The sequence below is a fragment of the Neofelis nebulosa genome, chromosome X, assembly GCF_028018385.1.
Source record: "Neofelis nebulosa isolate mNeoNeb1 chromosome X, mNeoNeb1.pri, whole genome shotgun sequence".
NCBI classification, from domain to species: domain Eukaryota; kingdom Metazoa; phylum Chordata; class Mammalia; order Carnivora; family Felidae; genus Neofelis; species Neofelis nebulosa.
The window spans coordinates 47,777,158-47,800,734 of record NC_080800.1 but is presented as its reverse complement, the minus strand read 5'-3'; the positions used below and the strand labels follow the sequence as shown (position 1 = coordinate 47,800,734).

Sequence of the window (23,577 nt, the reverse complement as noted above, 5' to 3'; positions counted from 1 at the left end):
TGTGGAGTTTGTTCTGCTGGTCTTCGAATTGCTCTTCAGTTTATTGACTTGGATGTGGATGATATCTAGTTGTAAACGTGGGAGTAGATGATTTCAGGGCCGTCCTACTCTGCCATCTTTTAGGCTCCTTTGTACAGTGGTATTTTTATTTAAGTAATCTCTACATCCAGTGTGGGGCTTGAACTCACAACCCTGAGATCAAGAGTTGCATGCTCTTCCAACCAAGCCAGCCAACCAAGCACCCCTGTACAATGGTATTTTAGAGAATAGCTTTTTTTTTTTTTAATTGTTTTTTTTAACGTTTATTTATTTTTGAGACAGAGAGAGACAGAGCATGAACAGGGGAGGGGCAGAGAGAGAGGGAGACACAGAATCAGAAGCAGGCTCCAGGCTCTGAGCCATCAGCCCAGAGCCCGACGCGGGGCTCGAACTCACGGACCGCGAGATCGTGACCTGAGCTGAAGTCGGACGCTTAACCGACTGAGCCACCCAGGCGCCCCGAGAATAGCTTTTATGTTATATCACAATAAAAGTTCCAAATTGCAATAAGCATAAATTAATACACAATTTTCAGACTCTAATGCAACAAACCTAAAATTAATAAAAGCAACTTTTGGGGCACCTGGATGGCTCAGTTGTTTAAGCATCCGGTTTAAGCTTGGGTCGTGATCTCTCCGTTTGTGGGTTCCAGCCCCATGTTGGGCTCCGTACTGATAGCTCAGAGCCTGGAGCCTGCTTCAGATTCTGTCTCTCCCTCTCTCTGCCCCTCCCCCACTCGTGCTCTGTCTCTCAAAGATCAAGAAACCTTAAAATTTTTTAATCAAAAAAAGTAAAGGCAACTTTCTGGAAAGTTTTTTTTTTTAATTTTTTTAATGTTTATTTACTTTTGAGATAGAGACAGAGTGTGAGTTTGTGGAACTGGAACTCACGGACTGCGAGATTATGACCTGAGCTGAAGTCGGATGCTTAACCGACTGAGCCACTCAGGTGCCCCTGGAAACTTTTTCTCCCTATATTCTGCAACAGGGAAGAAATTAATTTGATAGACTATTAAGAAAACAGTGAAGACAATTCCATATATGAAAACCCATAAGATATGCTTACAAATTGTACTGAGTTTAAACATAGGGAAAACGCTTAAGGAATAAAGGCATAACTTAACCAAATAAGGAGTTACACGATAGCTAGTTATTATGGGGAAGGGGAGAGCACTAATAAACACAAACCTTTGGCCCATTTAAATTTGGAGAGGGATGCCTGGGTGGCTCAGTAGGTGAAGCATCCAACTCTTGATTTTGGCTCAGGTCATGATCTCACAGTTAGATTGAGCCCCACTTTGGGTTCCATGTTGAAAATGCTTAGGATAATCTCACTCTCTTTCTACCCCTCTCCCCTACTCGCTGACTTAAAAAAATAATAAAGTATTAATAAATTCGGAGAAAGAGGACCAAACCAAAAATTAGAACCTCAAATTTAGCCAAATACACCAAATTTTGACTCAAAGAAACTATAAAATAATTTACTAGGAAGGATATACGAACAAAATTAGACTCTGTCAAAGAATTGCTTCACCTAACAATCTGGATATATTTTTTTTTCTAACAATTTCTTTTACACATTTAACAAAGATGACTCCCATTTCCACAGGTTTTCTTAGAACATTACAAAAAAAACTTGGTGATGTGTTTTATTAACGTTTGTCTGAAGCTGATTATTAGATTTAAGAGCACACATATCCCCACCAAAAAAGAAAAAGATACATCTCACATTCATATGCAGAAATCTTATATGCTAGAAAATGTATTTCTCCAGTGGTAATTTATGATATTTAATTTGAGTTTATTAGCAAGCCATGAAATTCTAACAGGGTATTCACCTTGACAGCATTGGTTGGGGCGGGGAGGGTGCACCACTCATATTGTAGTCTGTGTGAATGGTGCCCCTGTGTCATGCAGTACCTAGTCTTAGAAGGTAGTCCTGTTTTAAGACAGTTCGTATGCTCTCACTGGAAAATGTCAGTATTAGCTACTTAGAAGGGCTTCAAGGAGAGGGGCATGTTAGTACAGTTTTGTTTTTCTTTTTCTATTTCAGATTTAGGAAGTTATGGAAACTTAAAAGTGTAACAAGCACCATGGGTAGCTATTTCTTGTGACTTCAGAACAAGGAACCAGGTAAGTGATAACTCAACATGGTCTTACTGCTTCCCTCTGTGTCTACAGATGGGGAACAGGATGGAACAGCTGCAAGTATGGATGCTTCTACCCAGGGCTTATTAGAAGGCATTGGGCTTGATGGTGATGCATTGGCTCCCATGGAGACAGATGAACCTACTGCTTCAGATTCTAAGGGCAAATCTAAAATCACACCTGCTATGGCTGCCAGAATCAAGCAAATCAAGCCTTTATTGTCAGGTGAGTGATTTTTTTCTTTCTACTCCCTTTTCTGGGTTTCAGAGCTTTAACCAGTTCTCAGACAAATTCAGTTGACATGGCTGCATTGTTTCCTTTAAGGAACTTTTCAACTTTGGTGACTTACTTTCAGGTGTACTTAATACAATGTCTGCTATGTGATAGGCTTTGTACTAAGTGCTAGGGATATAGGCATAAGAGACTCGTTCTTGAAAGCTATGTCTACCCCTCCTTGTCTTTAATTCCTTCCTACCTATTCATTCTTCAACTACTGCAAATGGCTTCTACTTCCTACCATTCCACTGAAATGTCTCATTAGTAACCTATTGCTAAGTCCATTGGATACTCTTCAGCTCCTTTCTCACTTTTTTGCAGGATGATAGTTGGCCCACCACCTCAAAATACAATTTTCTTGGCTTCTGTGGTATGAAGCTGTCCTGTTTTCCTGTTACTTGTGTGGCTACTCCACCCAGTCTCCTTTTCCTTTCTCTGTCCCTTAAACATAGCTGGCAAGTGACATGGTTGATTCATGTTTTAATAATGTAAATTTGGCAGCTCTGTGGAGACCACATTAACATGATGCAAGACTGCATTAAACATGTGCACGAATCTTTGTCTTCTTTTGCCCTTAATGTCAGTGTTTAAGGAACCTATTTTGTATGTTCCTCAATATTTACCTCTTTCCGACACCTTAATGTAGAGGAAAGTGAAGACATAACTCCTGGGAATCTGGAGCTGTGCCCCAAAACAAGCAGAAAATGGACTTTGGTTATTCTGTTTATTATTTTTAACTCCCTTGAATCTTACATTCTGTTCTAATTTGTTTACTTCTACTCGTTTTAATTTGAAAATCTACCACCACAAACCCCATATTGAAGGTAAATTGACCAAGAAGGTGCTCATGGTTTACCTCTACTTTCTTTGCTAGACCTTTTGGACAACTCTGACGTTAGAAAAATCTGGGATTTATTTGTGGGCCCGGTCCATGCTTTTAATGTCTATTTATCTGTGGCTACTGGCCTTTTATCTTCTTTTCTTATCCTTGCTAACAACCTTTGAGCCACTTTGCTGTTTGTTCACCTGAAGGTGAAACAAAGTGCAGTCTTAGGTTTGGATGCATTGGTTTTTCAGAGTCTGGGCATACCCAGCATCCAGCCAAGCAGTGCAAGTATCTCTACCGCCTAATATTAGGAAATCCTAATTCGGATGGATTAAGAAGAAGAAAGGCATATTCCTTTTTTCTTAGGCTGTTTAACTCAGCTTACTAAGTTTTGGGTATGATATGTACTGCCAGCTCTAGTAGAGCCTATTTTTCACAGTGCATTGTTGTACACAGGAGATTTTACTTTGACTCAGATCTAACCTTTCTTAACTCTGGATCATGATGAAATGTTTGTTTTAGAAATTCTATAGCAGTATTTTCATTTATGATTTTGAGTAATATTGTAGAACAAAAATACAGAGAAATGGTTTAAGAAGAGCAAAGAAACACCCAAATAGAATATGTTTGCCCATGTTTCCTTTCCCTTTTTCTATTTTCAAACATGAGTTTGGATTCTACTCTTTGGTTCAACAACGTATACCAAAAAGCATCCTACAAGGATGAAAATTTGAAATACTTACAATCAACCTAACACCTTAAGAAAGGCATTTATAAAATTGTTAAGCTTTTCATAGCAGTCTTTTTTCCTTTGGGGATCATACATTTAATGTTGTGATCAGACAATATATAGTATATCTGATGTTCTTTCCTGGTCCAAATTGTTAACAGTTTTGCTATGTTTAAAGTTCTGTAGGCATTTTAAGTGATTCCATAACCCAGTAGATGTATTCATTTACTTAACTGGTTCATATTGCTGTGTTGCTTTTTCTACAAAGGCGATTTCCATTAATATCTACTTTAACAATGTGTTTATCTTGTCTTTCACATATATAATGAGTGCCAACATACTTCTCTGTTGCCTTCAAAAGAGGCATTTATTCTCTGGAACTTCCTTTTTGGATTGTCAGATGTAGAAACAAATCCAGGTGTTTGTGTGGGAGGAAGTGGTCAATCATAAAAATATATTCGTCAGTAATATTAGTTATAATGAAACCATTCTGAGAGTACTCTCATGCCTTATTTTGACTTTTGGGTTCCAGCTTCCTCCAGATTAGGCCGAGCACTTGCTGAACTATTTGGACTCCTTGTTAAACTTTGCGTGGGGTCTCCTGTCCGCCAGAGAAGGAGCCATCATGCTGCCAGCACCACCACAGCACCGACACCTGCTGCTCGATCCACAGCTTCAGCCCTCACTAAGCTCCTCACAAAGGGCTTATCTTGGCAACCTCCACCATATACACCTACTCCCCGCTTCAGGTGAGATTCTGCTTGAGATACAGAATCAAATTCATTGCTTTTCTACTTAAATGGAGAGTGAACCACTGAACTAGAGGACTTGAAAGGTCCCCTGTTAACTATAGATGCATTGCCTACATACAGTTTAATGTACTGTCTTGGTTTTTCTTAGTCTAGAATATAGAGATTTTTCAAGTATTTATAATCAAACTATAATTCAGTAACCTTGTATTTTTTCCTAGGTGTAAAAATCATCACCTTTTTTGCTTTAGAAATTTTAACAACCAGACTAGCCACCCACCTGAATTCCAGTCAGTCTCTCAGTCACTTCAGTACAATGTTAAATTTTACTCTAGGCTTCTACATGAATTTTCCTACTGCTTCTGTGACTGCTTCAGAGAAGTCTAAAAATTTTTTCCCCTCTTTCAGGCTGACATTCTTCATCTGTTCCGTTGGTTTTACATCTCCAATGCTGTTTGATGAGAGGAAATATCCTTACCACCTCATGCTGCAGAAATTTCTCTGCTCTGGAGGCCACAATGCTCTTTTTGAGTAAGAATCGAGTTGTTTCACAGAGAAGCATTTTTTGGAGTTTGGTCTTTCTGTGTGCCTTAGCACACAACTTTCTACATCACCTGTCCTGTGACAGTGAGATACATAGAGACAGCCATTAGTTACACCCTTTTACATTCTGGGAACTAGACATATTTGTCTGTCTTCTTGGAGGTTGGGATTCACCCTGTCTTAGAGGTGTTCATAAGGGTCTCTGCTTTTTCTCATTTGGTTTTTAGTGCTTGGTACATATTTTTCTAATAGACTTGTCTTTTTCTATTGTTTCTCTGACTGATAATTTTTGTCCTTCTCTTAGTCTGAAGATTCTAAGCTGAATTTCACTTTTTTATCGAAGTATAGTTGACATATAGTTTTCTGTTTGTTTCAGGTGTACAACATTATGATTTGATGGTTTTGTGCATTATGCAGTTTTCATCCCCATAAGTGTAGTTACCATCTGTCACCATAAAAAGTTATTATAATGTTATTAGCTTCATTCCCTATGCCGCAGTTTTCATTTCTGTGAAGTGCTTGTGTTTTATAACTAAATTTGTACTTCTTAATCCCCTTCACCTATTTTACCCATTCCCCTACTCCTTTCCCTTCTGGTAACCACTTTTGTTTTTTTGTTTGTTCAGTTTGGCTTTGAAAAGTAAAGCTAAAAGTGGTAATCATTTTGCAGTCAGTATGTGTATCAAATCATTACACTGTATACCTTAAATTTACATATGTTATGTGTCAGTAATACCTCAATAAATCTGGAGTAAACCCTCCTCCCCCAAAAGATAAAGCTAATAAATATTGGATAGATTAGCAGCTGTAGCTCTAAGAGGAGGGACGTGTAGTGCCAGTGTAGATACTGGGAACCTTCTGAATGCCCCCCCCCATCTACAGTACTAATATTCTCTGTATATACTTTTTCTTTTTTGAATTTAGAACTTTCAATTGGGCTCTGTCCATGGGAGGCAAAGTTCCTGTTGCTGAGGGATTAGAACATTCAGATTTACCTGATGGTACAGGAGAATTCCTAGATGCCTGGCTAATGCTAGTGGAGAAGATGGTGAATCCCACCACGGTGCTTGAATCTCCACATTCACTGCCTGCCAAATTGCCTGGAGGCGTCCAGAACTTTCCACAATTCAGTGCCCTCCGCTTCCTTGTGGTAACTCAGAAAGTGAGTATTGAGCATTCTGAAACCAAGACAAATTTCTCATGCTGATTAGGTAGCTCTCCTTCTTTTTGGTCCTTAATGAAATAACTCGATTGTTGGAGAACCATTGGATCCTACTCCCAGATAAGGGCTGCCTTACAGAAGAGGGGGATAGAGACCATTGGAGAATATGCTGTGGTGTAAATATTTGAACTGTAAACTTGAGATTGGTTCTTTAGATTGGGTTCAATGCTCCTTCTGTGTGCTTCTTCATGCCCCCTCAGTACTGACCAAGGATTTTGTTGTTGGCACTGACCTTTTGTGGAAAGACTTTCCTGTAAGTCTTTGACTTACTCCTCCAGTAGCTTTGAATTGAGATAGAATGATCACGCAGCTTTTCAAATGACTTCTAGGCAGCCTTTACTTGCATCAAGAACCTTTGGAACCGGAAACCCCTGAAGGTATATGGTGGGCGAATGGCTGAGTCCATGCTGGCCATCCTATGCCACATTCTCCGAGGAGAACCTGTGATTCGAGAGAGACTAAGCAAAGAGAAGGAGGGGTCTCGAGGAGAAGAGGACACAGGGCAAGAAGAAGGTGGCTCTCGCCGGGAACCTCAAGTCAACCAGCAGCAACTGCAACAGGTAGGGTCCTAGCTTCCCACTGCAGGGCCTAGGCTTTGCACCTGATAGAGTATACTGCTTGTCGGTTTTCTAAGTTTACATGCCACTGAGTGCCTGGTCCTCTTAGCTAGGAGATACGTTTAAATTTGTTCCCTCTTAGCATTTCTTTTTTCTCCTGAGAAAGCTGGAGTGTAATTTTCATGCTCCTAACAGGTAAAAAATTTGTGTCCTCCCAAGCATGTTGTTAAGTATTAAAACTTTTTTACAGTATTCTCAATAGGCTGTGGCTGCCATGTTCTTTGGACACAAACTGTTCTCAGCTACTTTCTCATTAATCTGTAGAGGGAAAGGGTAGGGGTATCGTGACCCAAATTTATTCTCCAACAGAGCTCTCTGAAACCTTATCTACAAAACTTTTGTTTGTTGTCTTTAAGTAAATATATAAACCACATTTTGAAAATTGGAGGCTAGAAGCAGACTGAGGAGGCTCTACAATGCTGACAATTCAGTATCACAGAGAATTTAGCATATTCCTCTGGGAATTTCTGTGTGTCTGTGTGTATGTGTGCCCTCTTTATGTCTAGAGTCCTTTTTAAGTACACATATGTCTTTTAAATATACATATAACTATTAAATGCTCACTTTAAGAAAATTTGGAAATACAACTATTTTTTTTTTCAACGTTTTTTATTTATTTTTGGGACAGAGAGAGAGCATGAACGGGGGAGGGGCAGAGAGAGAGGGAGACACAGAATCGGAAACAGGCTCCAGGCTCCGAGCCGTCAGCCCAGAGCCTGACGCGGGGCTCGAACTCACGGACCGCGAGATCGTGACCTGGCTGAAGTCGGACGCTTAACCGACTGCGCCACCCAGGCGCCCCTACAACTATTTTTAAAGGCATTCATAATGTCAACAGAAAAGATGGTTTTTCATCACTTGATTTTATGTCTAATTAACATCATACAGTATGTAGAATTGTACTGCTGTCATTAAGAAAATGGGTGATTTTTTTAAGCTTCCTGTCATTCTTTTATTACTGGATGTTAATCCTCTTATTTGATGTTGTAAATCAGTGGTGTATAGTTTCTTTTTGTACATATCTTTCTGTACATCTCATGATTATTTCCTAGTAATAAAATGTCTGGGTCAATTTCTCAGGCTCTTGTTCTGTTGCCAGTTTGTTTTCCAGAAGAGTGGGGATCCATTTTTGCTTCTGTGTATGAATCTCAATCTATGAATTAGAGTGATCCTGTTCATGATGATAAACATCTAGCCCCGTTTTCTTAGAGGATAGAATTGAGAATCACCTTGGCTCCCTGCCCCAATGTGTAGGTCTGATGTTTGAATGCTGTGGAAGCACCAAATGGAAAGGATTGTTTATTTACTTAACTGCCTTAGCTTATTACTGTTCTCAGTTCATATGAAGTTAGAAAACCTTGTTTTCATCTTGGAAGGGTTTCTACCTTTTAAAAATGTATTTGAATTTCTCTTTTATTGTGGTTCTGAGATCCTGCATTCTTTTTGTAGCTCATGGACATGGGCTTCACAAGGGAACATGCCATGGAGGCCCTCTTGAACACCAGCACCATGGAGCAGGCCACAGAGTACCTTCTAACCCACCCTCCCCCAATCATGGGCGGAGTTGTTCGAGTAAGTTGGCTTAGCAGTTGTAATTTTTTAGGGCATTGGTTTGGCTGCTGCTGTGTTTTTTCTTCTGTTGTGTTTCCATCATTGGTCTTCCCTTCTATAAACTACTTTTCATTTTCAGACTTCTGCATGCCAGTATTTTTGTTTTGTGATAACACTGTTTAGAATGTAATAAGCAGAAGCTTCCTGTCTCCCAGCCATGCAAATTACTGGACTTTTTTTGCAGAAGAACTCTTAAAGTATCCATAGTCAGGAAGCAATAGAAGAAATGCTTTTCTGAAATGCATACTAGATAGTCACATTGAAGTCCCCTTCCTATGCTTAATTTCATTGTGATTTCCCCTCTTTGTTTTTGTAGCAACCAGGTAAGCCTAGGATTTGAATTTAGAGAGCAGCATTCAGGGCACCTTCTCTTTTTCTCTAAAGCTTGAGCACAGGATGTCTGATTTCTTGTGAGTTGTTATGTGTTTTGTTGCTGGATTTTCTGTTGCTTCTCTGTAGGATCTGAGTATGTCGGAAGAGGACCAGATGATGAGAGCAATTGCCATGTCTCTGGGACAGGATATCCCAATGGATCAAAGAGCGGAATCACCTGAGGTAATTAGGACATAGGACATCCAAAAGGGTCTGACAACATTAATCTTGACTGCTTTTATGAACATTCTACTACTACTGCAATGTAATTGGTGGAATTAATGTCTAAAGAAAAGACAAGAGTATTCATTCATCCCAACCTTGCCATCACTGATCTACATTGTACTGACCTGAAGCTAAGTGAGGCAGATGAAATGTTAACCTTTACTGTCAAATAAGAGACCCAAAATATCTGGTAATTAGGCCAGTCTTGGCTTGTCTGTTCATAAATAACAATTGCTTCAGTTTACTTAGACTGGCAGAGAATGCAGGACCATTTCTCCAGGTGATTTTCTTGGGAGGGTGTGATACAGGATGCTGCAAATAAATTTGCAATGCTTTGGGAGTTAGAAGTGTCTTTCTCTGCTTTTCCTGTCTTGCCTTAGCCTTTGTGGCTGCCCTCATGAACAATTGCCACCCCTAAGAACATATCCCCTGCTTGAGGAGAAAGGTAGTGGGTATTCAGTATGGTAGGGCCAGTACATTTTTAGAGTATTCTCTGTCTGTCTGCGCCTCTCCCATATGTTATCATTCTTCCTTCCCCGCCTCCAGGAAGTTGCTTGTCGGAAAGAGGAGGAGGAACGGAAAGCTCGGGAAAAGCAGGAGGAGGAAGAAGCTAAATGTCTAGAGAAGTTCCAGGATGCTGATCCATTGGAACAAGATGAGCTCCACACTTTCACAGATACCATGTTGCCAGGCTGCTTTCACCTTCTTGATGAGCTGCCGGACACAGTATACCGGGTGTGTGATCTGATCATGACCGCAATCAAACGTAATGGAGCTGACTATCGAGACATGATTCTGAAGCAAGTAGTCAATCAGGTGAGCTCTCCAGGAGCCAGAAGAAAGGAGTGTGTGAAGTGGTTTTTCTGCCATCCATCAAAATCTGATTTATTATTATTTTTTTAAATAAAACTGTTGGCTTGGGACTTGGAGGGTTTTTGGGGTTTTTTTTGCATTTTGCCTGATATGGATATATTCTCTTTGAATTCTTTAGATCTGGTAATCTTGCTCTTTCTTGAGTGTTCCCTGCAAAAAGTGAATAAACTACTTAACAAAAAAAATACCTTTTAAAGGAAAAATCAAAGCTTTCTTTTTCTAGGCATCTCCTCTGAAATTCATCTAAAAAGTCCCAAATGTGTCTCACTCTTGAGCCAAGTTAGTCCCCTTGGAGTAACCGTGAATAAATGTTTTATTTTTCCCTCTCCTATGCAACCACTTTGACAAGTCCCCATCCTAATTAATAGTTGTGACCTGATATTTGTCTTCTTTTAAAGTGTTTTTCTTTATTACGAAATTAATGTGTACTAGTTACATGAAAAGGATAAGAAATAACCCTGAATCCCCACACAAAGAGATAGTTAATATTTTAGTCCTATTTACCTTTTTTTTTTTTTTTACTGTTCATGTTTTTAAATCATTGGGATCTTCTTTTGTATATTTTTTTTAAGTCAAGAGAGCAGAGGAAGAAACCAAAAAGTGATGTATGTGGGGCGCCTGGGTGGCTCAGTCAGTTAGGCATCTGACTTCAGCTCAGGTCATGATCTCATGGTGTGTGGGTTCAAGCCCCGTGTCAGGCTCTGTGCTGACAGCTCAGAGCCTGTAGCCTGCTTCAGATTCTGTGTCTCCCTCTCTCTCTCTGTCCCTCCCCGCCTCATGTTCTGTCTCTCTCTGTCTCTGAAAAATGAATAAACCTTAAAAAAAAATTTTTTAAGTGATATATGTAAACATAATAACTTTAGTGTATGGAGATAGCACAAAAGTAAAAGGAAAACTGGGTAAACCTTTTTTCCCAAGATAGGATCTAGGTTTAGTTATCTTTTATATTAAGAGCTTATAGAAATGATTGTAAGAAAACTAAAACCTAGAAAACAGCAATTATGTCAAATTTATAAGAAATTGAACATGCAGACTAAAGACCAACATTTCTAACATTCTGGTTTATTTTTGTTTTTAATGGTAATTCTGGGGCAATTATAGTAAAAGATTGTTGATGGAAATGTAAGTTGGAGAACCTTTGGGGTTGACTTACATGTACTAGAAATTAAAAATGTTATTAATTTTTTTTGTTTATTTATTTTTGAGAGAGAGACTATGCCTGAGTGGGGAAGGACAGAGAGGGAGGGAGACACAGAATCCAAAGCAGGCTCCAGGCTCCAGGCTCCACGCTGTCAATGCAAAGCCCAACACGGGACTCGAACTCAGTGAACCATGAGATCATGACCTGAGCTGAAGTCAGATGCTTAACCAACTGAGTCACCCAGGCACCCCTAGATTTTTTTTTAATGTTTATTTTTTTTTTAATTTTCTTTTTTTAACGTTTATTTATTTTTGAGACAGAGAGACAGAGCATGAACGGGGGAGGGTCAGAGAGAGGGAGACACAGAATCTGAAACAGGCTCCAGGCTCTGAGCTGTCAGCACAGAGCCTGACGCGGGGCTCGAACTCACGGACCGCGAGATCATGACCTGAGCTGAAGTCGGCTGCTTAACCGACTGAGCCACCCAGGCGCCCCCCCCCTTTTTTTTTTTTTTTAATTTTTTTTAATGTTTATTTTTGAGAGAGACAGAGTGCAAGCAGGGAAGGGGCAGAGAGAGAGAGGGAGACAAAGAATCTGAAACAGGCTCTAGGCTCTGAGATATTCACACAGAGCCTGATGCAGGGCTCTAACTCAGGGACCATGAGATCATGACTTGAGCCAAAGTTGGACACTTAGCCACCCAGGCACCCAGAAAATTTTTAAATATTCATTTCCTTTAAGTTAAAATTGAGGCTTCTTGTAATCTAGCCTAAGAAACTCCTCTTTTTAGAGGCATTCCTTTCGTAGCATGCATCATTTGATACACTAAATCCCTTTAGTTAACGTTTTATTATTCACTCATCCTTGTTAAGCAAATGTGTTGGGAGTGGAGGGAGTGTTTTACAAGGTTAAGGATGTTTTGACAAACCTTATACTCTACAGTTACCTGACTTAGCCACTTCTCTGCTTTTCTAGGTGTGGGAAGCTGCTGATGTGTTGATCAAAGCTGCTCTTCCCCTGACAACGAGTGACACAAAAACTGTGTCAGAGTGGATCAGTCAGATGGCCACCCTGCCCCAAGCCTCCAATTTAGCTACTAGAATCTTGCTTTTAACACTGCTTTTTGAGGTAAGATTTAGATCTTTTGGTTCCTGTAATTCATCATTAAAGAACTATAAAACACCTACCGTTTGAGACCTTCAAGAAGGTAGAATTGTAAGACATGATATCTTCATTTCATGAGCCCACAGTGTCCGATAGGCTATAAGACATATAATTAAGTACAGTATGCAGTGTTCTGTGCCACATGAATAGTATAAAGAATTTTCTCTGAGTTCAGGAGGAGGGCAAATGTATCACTTCTGGCTAATGAGGGAAGAGCTTCTCAGAACAAGTGTTAATTAATTGAATCATGTCTTAGAGGATTTGGGGGGTGGTAGTTAAAAGGTTTTTAGAATGACTCCCAGTACAGTTGTGGGATAATTTGGCCTCTCTGAGGAAACCTAACTGGTAGACAAAAGGTGGGGTCAGATGTGGGGTCAGATCCAGAAATTGGATGATGGGCATCAGATAGAATCTGATTCTTCCTTCATACTTGGTCAATCAACAGATTATTTTAAGCAAGAGAATGGCCAGGACATGTTCTTGTTTCATCCTACATAGGAATTAGGAGGCAACTGACCTTGCACAAGTGACTCTTCATTTGTAGGTCAGGCTTAACAGTAAAACCTGAACTTAATGGAGTAAACCCTTTACAAGAACTCAGGAGATTAAGTCCAGTATATGTGTCAAATTGTGTGTTTACAGTCTTGGGGTTTTTCTTTTTTGATGGAAGTGGTAATTCTTATTATAGCACTTGTGAATAAATAACTTTTGGGAAGGATTGCAAAGTACTGAATGCAGGGTCCCCAATAACATTATAATACAGATGTAAATCACTCATGAATCTCCCCCCCCCTTTTAAAAATCACAAGTAACAGTCTTTAATTTTTTTCTAGCCCTTTTTTATGCATTTAAAATAATTAGGATCAGACCATTTTAAGAAAGAAAATTTTGTATTTTGTTCTCTCAGTATTATGAATATTTTCCCATGTCATGTATACATTCCATCTTTTGGATGTCCCCTAGTTTAAGTAATTGCCTATTGGACATTTAAATTACTTCCAGTGCAGCCCCTATAAAGGAACTACTTTATAGTGTAGCACCTGTAGGGGAACTGCTAACTGTTGCTATGTTTAATTATTCCATCTTCCTGGAAAGAATATAAAGGTTCTCTGTAAATCAGAAGCTTTTCAACTTCAACATAATTAAGATTACATTTCCTAGATGGTAATCCTTAATGATAATGATATTAATGATCCTAATAACAGCTTCTGTATAAGTACATATTAATGTGCCAGGCATTGCGTTGGGCATTAGAGTGAACAAGTATACACACACACACTTCATTTAATCCCCACAATTAACATTCGAAGTAGAAATTATTACTTCCTATGACCCCTGAGGGTCTAAACACTGAAGGCCTAGAGAATTTAAGTAACTCAGATCACACAGCTAGTAGGTGGCAGAGGTGGAATTTTAATTCAGCAGTTCTCTTAGTGTTCAGCTTTGTGTTTTCCCATACTGTGCCAATCCTTAATGGTGAATAGAAGTTGTATTTATTTATTTTTCTTTGGCCAATTAGGAGTTGAAGCTACCTTGTGCCTGGGTCGTTGAATCTAGTGGCATCCTTAATGTCCTAATCAAACTCTTGGAAGTGGTTCAACCCTGCCTACAGGCCGCCAAGGAGCAAAAAGAGGTCCAGACTCCGAAGTGAGTGATCTTGTATCTCACCTGGTTTCATTTCTGTTCCCTCTCAGACTTGGGCCCTATAGCTCAGGCCCTAAATCAAGCACTTTTCTAGAGCATGTATGGGGCAAATCTTGTGTACCTTTTTGTGGTTTGAAAATAGATGAGGTGCCTAATAAAATCACGATAAGTTTTCCCATATTGTACAGGTTTTCTGGCTTGCCCAAAGTAAATCATTTCTTTCTTTTTTAGGTGGATCACCCCCGTGTTGCTCCTGATAGATTTCTATGAGAAGACAGCCATCTCTTCAAAAAGGAGAGCCCAAATGACTAAGGTATATAATACATAGTTGACAAAACTGCTTAGCCTCTTGAGGTGAGAATAGACCAGAAGAGAATATGGCAGAGTAGTAAAGAATGAATGGAAAGCTGCCTGATCAAGACCTAAATCTCTTGAGGGATCTCAATAGCTATATTTTTCTTCTGAATGGCGAGTTAGAATTATTTTTTTATGGAGCTTCTGGGTGAAGGACCCTAGAACTTACCTGGAAGAAAATGTTAAAGGAGTGTGCTATCTCCAGAGGAGAGAGTGGCTTCTATATGAAGGACTGAGTGTGCAGCAATTCCTACAGAAGCCAAGTGCTCTTTATACAAAAATTATATAGGCCACATTATCTCAGTGCCTTCTCAGAAACAGAAATTTGGTTCCTGCACATTTGAAATAATGTTTCCCATTTGTGGAAAACAGTTGGAAACAAAAGAAAAGCAGAGGATTGCAGGACAAGGGTGTAGAGGTCTTTATGCTTATGGAAGGGATCAGGAATGTGAGAATTAATGTATACAAAAAACTTCTCTTGGTTCTCAAAATTTTACTAAATGTTCACAGTATTCTTTCTTTTTCCTGGTTAGCTTTAGTAGTGAACAGATGAAGTTACTGTTTCTTCTAACAACCAAACTTGTAGGAAATACAAAGAAATTTTTTGTTTTTGTATTCAGTATCTACAGTCCAACAACAACAACTGGCGCTGGTTTGATGACCGCTCTGGGCGTTGGTGTAGTTACAGTGCAAGCAACAACAGCACTATTGATTCTGCCTGGAAATCTGGAGAGACGAGTGTGCGTTTCACTGCAGGCCGAAGAAGATACACTGTCCAGTTCACTACAATGGTGCAGGTACGTGCTCACTCGGTGCTGTAAACTTCTTTGAAAAGAGGGGAAGATGCTGAGTATGCCTTTTGGTTTGCTTCTTCCTGAACCAGACGTCCTGACATGTGTTATAAGAAGCGCTGTTACCACTACTAAATTTGGTATAGTTGACAGAGAATGGAGTCTTCCTAAAGTCATTAGTTAGACCATGAGTCTGTTGTTTATGGCAATATGATACTCTTCCAACCAGAAATGATTTTAAGTGTTAGGGATGGTATCTACTCTATTGGAAAGTTTCCAGTTTGTTATAGGGCCTTGTGTATCCTGCTTTACTTTTGGGGACCTTCAGGCTTTCTCTCTGTAGGTGATAAGGATGGAAAAAGTTGCCAGGGTTCCTTCCTATTGCAGCATTTTACCTGGGAGTTCCAGCCCCTCTTATCGTTTCCTTTTTTTTTTTGTAGAGCTGTTTTTTGTCTTCTTGAATTTCTAGGTTAATGAGGAAACAGGGAATCGGCGCCCTGTGATGCTGACTCTCCTGAGGGTACCACGGCTGAATAAAAACTCAAAAAATAGCAATGGACAGGAACTAGAGAAGACGCTGGAAGAAAGCAAAGAAATGGATATCAAACGTAAAGAAAATAAACCCAGTGGTATGGACCTTCAGTTTTGAATCTTTCAAGGAGTGTTACGTAAAGCTTCATGTGCCTTTATGGCTTAAGTTTTGGCCAATTTTATCATGAGTGATTTCTTACCCATCATATTGCTTGGTGACTTAAAGATACACAGTCCCTTTTATATGTCCTTTTATCTGGTCCTAGAATTGGTGTTTGGTATATTTTGTAATAGAAACAAACCCAAGTGCTTGACCTAGCTATGAGGGAGAGATATGGAAGGAAATGTCAAATTAAACTTCTGAACTCTTACTTTCTCATTTGTAGATACTCCTTTGGCCCTAGAGAGTACAAATACTGAAAAGGAGACGAGCCTGGAAGAAACAAAAATTGGGGAGATCCTGATCCAGGGCCTGACAGAGGATATGGTGACTGTTTTAATCCGGGCCTGTGTGAGCATGCTAGGAGTCCCTGTAGACCCAGACACTTTGCATGCCACCCTTCGTCTCTGCCTGAGGCTCACCCGAGACCACAAATACGCCATGATGTTTGCAGAGCTAAAGAGTACCCGCATGATCTTGAATTTGACCCAGAGTTCAGGCTTCAATGGGTTTACCCCCCTGGTCACCCTTCTTTTAAGACACATCATTGAGGATCCCTGCACCCTCCGTCATACCATGGAAAAGGTGAGTCTTTTTGATGTCAGAAGCTTGTTTAGCTTTATATCATACCTTTGTTCTCCTTGATCTCAGATACACTTCTTGTTTTTCATAGGGTATATAACTAGATACATAGACTATATGTTTTGTCCAGCAAACTTTCCCAGCTGTGTGCTCAAGTGCTTGCTTACATATGAAAGATTGTCCCATTGAATGATTTTTTTTTTTAACTAGAAAATAACATTTTCTGTCCTTACACTTACTATAGTAATAAATCTTACCTATAAAGTCCTCTTTGGCAGTATAGCTTTTTTGAACCAAAAACTGTTAATGAGGAACTGGGATACCTTTCACCAAGTACATGTCTTAAAGTTGATTCCCTTATAGTATTTCTCATGTATTCACCGGTGAGCACATTTTCCAAACATTGTATTTTGGAGTTGTAAAAGTAGTAAAGTTTTGGGAATATTATAATATGCCAGACACTTTAATAAGCATTTGCAGATACCCGTTGTGCAGATTGGAAAATTAAGACATTTATATGTTTATTTTAGGAAACATAAAGCAGTATAAAAATGACAAAGTAATTAGAAAAGAGAAAAATGTTTATGGGGCACATGGGTGGCTCAGGCATGATCTCGCAGTTTGTAAGTTCCAGCCTGCATCAGGCTGCCTGCTGTCAGCACAGAGCCTGCTTCACATCCTCTGTCCCCTTTTCTCTCTTCCCCTTCCCCACTCACGCACATTCTCTCTCAAAAATAAATTTTAAAAAACATGTAAAAAAATTTTGTAATCTCAACATAAGACCTCAAAGGGGAGGAGTGGGGAGGACAAATGTCTTATTTCCTCCTATTAATTCTTTGTCAACAGTCATCATGTGAATGTTATTGGACTTCCATTTTCCTCTCTTGGGACACCGTTTCCCACATTTATAATTAGTGTTGCAATTTGCATTTTTGTGCATGGTTTTGTCACATTTAAGATTTGTTTTTCTCAGAGATTCCTAGAAATTGGATGAAAACATATGAGTATTTTTTAACTTGCTTGCCAAAAAGGTGGAACCACTTTATACTTCTGTGTGTATGAGTATACATTTCGCATTCATTCACCCAGCCTATTTGATTTCATCTGACATGAGCAAAATCAAAAGAAGGAGCACTATTAAAAACAGCGTATATACTGATCCAGGGCAAGAGACAGCCCAACAGGGAAGAAACAGCTACATACAGATAGAATTCTGACTTAAAAAACAAAATACTTAAAATGTTTAACATTTATACAACTTAAAAAATGCTAGGAAGGGGCACTGGGGTTGGCTCGCATCTGACTCTTGATTTCCGTTCAGGTCATGATCTTATGGTTTGTGATTTAAAGCCCTGCATTGGGCTCTGTGCTGACAGTGTGGAGCCTGCTTGGGGTTCTCTCTTTCTCCCTCTCTTTGCCCCTCCCCTGCTCAGTCTCTCTCTCTCAAAATAAATAAAACTTAAATTTTTTTTAAATGCTAAGGGGGCGCCTAGGTGGCTAAGTCGGTTAAGCGTCTAACTCTTGATTTCAGCGCAGGTCATGATCTCATGGTTTGTGGGTTTAGGCGCCACGTCAGGCTCTGTGCTAGCAGTTGTGGAGCCTGCTTGGGATTCTGTCTGTCTCTCTCTCTCTGCCCCTCCCCTGCTCACTCGGTCTCGCAATAAATTAATAAACATTTTAAAAAAATTTAATGCCTGGAAAATACAGGTTCTTGTTGGATAAGAGCTTTCTAAGCTTAATTGTATTTAGGATTATGAGGAGCAAAGGAAGATCAGTGGCAGTTTTAATGTATCAAGTTGGCAAAATGTAAATGCTTGATAATATCCATTGCAGGTATGGGTGTGGACAACCAGGCATACTCTTACTTTTGGTAGGAGTGAAAATTGGTGCAGCCACATTGGAGGGCAATTTGGTACTGTCAGTTTGAGATATTCTTTGACCTAGAAATTCTATGACTAGGAATTTATTTGATAATTAAAGTCAAGTATGCCAAGGTACATATACAAGAATGTTCACTATAGAAGAAACTGGAGATCTAATGTCCAGCAGAGGACTGGATAACTAAATTACAGCACATTCTTTATAGTGAAATTAGACTTTTCAGTATTTAAAAAATGAGAGTTTAGGATTATAGCTTTACAGGCAAGATATTGGGGTTAATATGTTCAACTAAAGAGATGACTGATTTGGTAAGGAAAGCATTAAGATTCCAAAAGATGTTTGTGAACATAGTTCACAAAGGAATGATAATGGAAAATACGGTAGTTATTTTCTTTATTACCTTCTTGTAATGTCTAAGCCCTATAGTTTCAGAGCAAGCCATCTGTAAATAGTTCAGTATTTCCTGTGTCTAAGACTGATGATTGACTTTGAGGCATAAAGAAACATTTAATTTTGTTCTTAAACACCGAGTGGATATTGGTATTGCATATTTTTAGAGATTGAACCATTCTGGTTTAAAATTGGGACAGCATTTGGGAAGGCTAGGAGCTGGCACTTACATGTGAGGGCTATAATTTAGATGATCAGTGGTCTAGATACATTTCCCAATTTCTATAAAGATAACATGCCATCTGTTATAATAATTGATAGTTTTGGGATGTGCTGAATCCTGTAACTTTTTATAAGCCACATATTTTGAATCAGGAAGGAATGGGACTTAAAAGACCCAAGTGCGTCTTTTCCCAAAAATCTAAAACTATCATCCAGTGTCTTGAGGCAGAGTTTGGATAGTATTTTAATCCTTAGTAACTCTTCCTTGAATGCAATTGGAGTTTTAGAAAGTGGTCATTAATCCACATTGCTTCTTCCTTTCTTTACTAGGTGGTTCGCTCAGCAGCTACAAGTGGAGCTGGTAGCACTACCTCTGGTGTTGTATCTGGCAGCCTTGGTTCTCGGGAGATCAATTATATCCTTCGTGTCCTGGGGCCAGCCGCATGCCGCAATCCAGACATTTTCACTGAAGTAGCCAACTGCTGTATCCGCATTGCCCTTCCAGCCCCTCGAGGCTCAGGAACTGGTGAGTTTCCCCTTCTCCTGGCCTTTGAGACATTGAAGTCTATGGCCTAGTGTAACCCCAGAGATAACTTGGAAAGCTTCCTTAAGCAAGTGTTGGGACATGTGGGCCAGTTCAGAGGTACTTCAATATTTCTTGTGTCTATCTATTTTACTTGCCCTGTAGTAATCCCTGCCAGAGATACCAAGGACTCATTTGGTCTAGTCCTTGCCCTCAAAGAATTTGTCTTAGTGTGACAACAGAATGTGAATGGTTTACAGATAAAGTGGTAATTGAGGGACAAGTGGACATGTGACTCACATGGTACAGTAGGAAGTACACTGTATCATCAGTGTGTTCTTGCCCAAAATGTTTGGCCCATATTTAATTATGAGGAAGCAATTAAATGCAAATTTTGAGACCTTCTATAAGACAGCTCACCTGCACTCTACAAAAATATTAATGTCATAAAGGGAAAAAAATGCAAGGTTCTCCTAGATGATGAAACTAGAAAGAACTACCAACCATGATGGGACTCTGGACCCAGGTAAAGAGATTTGGAGAAATTTGAATACTGTGTATTAGATGATTATATCTATGTTAAATGTCTTGGGTGTTAATGGTGGTATTACGGTTATGTAGAAAAATATCTTTAATCTTAGGATCTAGATGAAAAGTTTATGGGTGTCTTACTAACCTTTCAACTTTTCTGTAGGGTTGTGGAGGGAGAGTTGTGTTTTGTTTTGTTTTTTAATAAAATGTTGGGAAGGGAGCTAATTATTTTTGGAAGCCCCCAGATATGTGCCTGACCTCCTGTGCTGGGCATGTCTCCTGTATGATCTCATTTAATCCTCAAATTTTAGGAATGAAAAAAATAATTTTAGGAGTGAGAAAATTAAGGTTTGTTGAAGTAATCTGGCCAATGATCCTGTAACAGAACTGGATTTCAAAACCAAGTCTCCCCCAACTGCAAAGCCTATACTCTTTTTACTGTTTGGTACTGCTGTAATAAATTCTGTGGGATTTAGGGAAAGTGAAAGCTAGATTTCCTAGTAGGCTACTTGAACATTGTTTGGAAATGGCCTTTTGTCCCAAGCATGTGTGTTTATACAAATCCCCTTCTGAGTTTTTATTAGTAATCAAGTATAGGTGCTGGTTCACTGTTGACTGATTTTTCTCTGTCTCACTTTGGCTTAGCTTCAGATGATGAATTTGAGAATCTTAGAATTAAAGGTCCTAATGCTGTACAGCTAGTGAAGACGACCCCTTTGAAGCCCTCACCTCTGCCTGTCATTCCTGATACCATCAAGGAAGTGATCTATGATATGCTGAATGCCCTGGCTGCATACCATGCTCCAGAGGAAGGTATGTATCTAATCTACCTCAGGAGGCCGGACACTTTGCCTGGATCTCTCAACCAACTTATGGCATGGTGAGCACTCCTTGTGTGCCCATGTGCACTTCTCTGAAAAAACCAATGGTCATACATTATGACAGATGGTAAGGTAGTGGTGAGTCTTAGAGCAAGGCATCTGACCTTGTGGGGGTGGGACCTATAGGAAGGTTTCTTAGAACAAGTGGTTTCTGAAATAAGTCTTGAATGATAAGAATGAGAATGCTGACATATGAGAGTCTATCCCATACAGAGGGAAGAATGAACAAAGATTAAAGAGATAATGGCATCTTGTGGGCAGGAAAATTTATACCAAAAAGTCTCTAATGTTTTCATTCTCTTTGTTGCTAAAACATCTTTGTTTCCAAAAAAAACTGGGATCAGTATTAGAAGGTGTGATTAGGCTTCCTGACCTTTGAGACCACCATCCCAATCTACCTTTATTCCTAGTTAAGGTGCTGCTTGTAAGTACTGGGAAAGTCATGAGTGAATTAATTGGAACTTAAGATTGCATTCCATTCATATCCTTCAGGATTTTATTTAGGACATATTTAATTGATATGTCCCACAGAATTGCCAAAAATTGGTGAGTATAATCTTTAAGTCAAAATATGAGTCTTTGGTGCTTTTCACCTATTGAGCACTTTGATCCATATAGAGCTTCTTGCTTCTACAACCATAGAACCTTTATTCTACCTCACATATCAGCCCCACCCCCCAAAATAATTTAGCTTATATAGCTAGGGTAACCATTTATTGATCTCTGTTGCACTAGGTATAATACCAGGTATGTTCATTTAAGCTTAATTGTGAAGCTGAGGAAAGCGAGAAAAATAAGTAAATTGCTTGTGGTCACAAAACTAGTTAGTAAAAGAATGAGGCTTTCAACCTTGCTCTCTTGGTCATAACTACGTTTCTCCTCTTAAGTGAAAGTCTAGCCACATCACTATGTAAATAGTCATAGTAAGTGAAGTGAAATTGACCAAGCTGCCAAATAGGCATTAGCATTGCATAGTTATTAATGAGTTTTGTTTTGTTTTTGTTTTTCTAGCAGAGAAATCTGATCCTAAACCTGGGGGTATGACCCAAGAGGTTGGCCAGCTCCTGCAAGACATGGGTGATGATGTATACCAGCAGTACCGGTCACTTACTCGTCAGGGCAGTGACTTTGATGCACAGTCAGGTTTTTCCATTAATGTAAGTCAATTCCAACCTCCTGTCTTCCTTCTCGCTTTCTGATACCTATGTGTTCTCCATGTTTAAGGTTATGCCAGGGAAATTACAAAGGTATTAATTTTGATGTATCTGTAAATTATCTGTTGCCTAAGAATGAAGATAAATTTGGGGTATCCCTGGGATTTTTCTCTCTTTGGATTGGAAATATTAAATTCATTTTTCATTCTCATTGTCCCTTGTATGTGCCCCCAATCTTCCAGTCACTATTTATAATGATAGCTTCCCACAGATTATAGTATGTACAGAGTGAAGATGGTTAAAAGATCAGCCAAAGAGAGTCTGTAGCATTCGTAATGAGTACCCTGGGAAGGGTTCCTACCATTTAGAGACAACTGTCTCTGAAATTAATAATGACTCAGGGGTATTCTTCCTCCATAGAGTCAGGTCTTTGCTGCAGATGGTACCTCCACTGAGACTTCCACATCTGGGACATCCCAAGGAGAAGGTAATGGTTTACTTTTCTCCCTCTTTTGTTCTTACTTTCTTGAGAGAACAAAGAAACTGTGGGTGTCCTGGGCAGGGGATACGGGAATACAGGCATAATTGTCACATTTGTCTAAGTGAACTTTTCTCAAGGGTGAGCTCCATGTTCTGTAAATAAAGGATTTCTCTATGCTAAAATTAGTAGAACTGTGACTTACCTAACAAAGTAATGGTTGCTGTGGTGAGATCCTTTAGATCTACTCTTTAAACCACCACATATATTTCTTATGGTGGGTTTTATGCTGGCGTATAGAGCTTTGGTGCCAGTGACACAATTCTAGCCATAAACCTTGCATGGTGGATTCTAGCAGTGTTACCAGAGCCCATTGGCTACTTAGTCAACAATTAGAGAAATGTCACATGGAAACAATTCTAAGGATACCTTCCAAGAGCTGCTGCTTCTTGGATAGGAAAGATCTTTGAGATCTAACCAAGGAGATACCATACTTAATATAACTGCTGGAATGGAGGCATGCTGGGATAAGGTACAGTGGGCACATGTACCCGCTATATCTCTGTATTCCTGGATGAGACAGGAAAGTATTTATGGAGGAGATCAGAATTTGAATTAAGTTAGATAAGTAAATGTGTGCCAGGGAGACATGTGGGAAGGAAAGGTAAAAGGGGGTACATAAGGCGTCTTTGAAGAACTCTTAGTATAGTATTTCTGGAGTGCAAAATTATGTATAAAAGGAGGGAAATGGCAGAAGATATGTGAACGGTTGGGCAAAGCCTTCCTGCTGCACCATATCTAAGACCTGTCATCCTATGTGTCCTTCCACTGCATTATGAAGAGGACATTCCATTTGTATCAGTGACCTAAAGTGGAATAGAAGTAGTATTCTCTTTCCACATAAGGCTTGATGTTTGCCA

General features: G+C 39.4%; 1 protein-coding gene across 11 annotated transcripts in view; it reads left to right on the top strand.

Moving 5' to 3' along the window:
- The window catches only part of HUWE1 (HECT, UBA and WWE domain containing E3 ubiquitin protein ligase 1), a 168,113-nt gene that overhangs the window by 109,774 nt on the left and 34,762 nt on the right, over positions 1-23,577 (top strand). For all 11 annotated transcript variants that reach the window (XM_058713382.1, XM_058713386.1, XM_058713387.1 and 8 more), the window contains 18 exons: positions 2,220-2,411; positions 4,551-4,767; positions 5,176-5,298; positions 6,235-6,472; positions 6,862-7,092; positions 8,599-8,721; positions 9,220-9,315; positions 9,904-10,173; positions 12,347-12,499; positions 14,055-14,182; positions 14,411-14,492; positions 15,154-15,330; positions 15,794-15,953; positions 16,242-16,600; positions 19,421-19,616; positions 20,790-20,957; positions 22,037-22,182; positions 22,600-22,666. In XM_058713382.1, the coding sequence (XP_058569365.1) occupies positions 2,220-2,411; positions 4,551-4,767; positions 5,176-5,298; positions 6,235-6,472; positions 6,862-7,092; positions 8,599-8,721; positions 9,220-9,315; positions 9,904-10,173; positions 12,347-12,499; positions 14,055-14,182; positions 14,411-14,492; positions 15,154-15,330; positions 15,794-15,953; positions 16,242-16,600; positions 19,421-19,616; positions 20,790-20,957; positions 22,037-22,182; positions 22,600-22,666 (3,126 nt within the window). The remainder of the gene's footprint in view (positions 1-2,219; positions 2,412-4,550; positions 4,768-5,175; positions 5,299-6,234; positions 6,473-6,861; positions 7,093-8,598; positions 8,722-9,219; positions 9,316-9,903; positions 10,174-12,346; positions 12,500-14,054; positions 14,183-14,410; positions 14,493-15,153; positions 15,331-15,793; positions 15,954-16,241; positions 16,601-19,420; positions 19,617-20,789; positions 20,958-22,036; positions 22,183-22,599; positions 22,667-23,577) is intronic.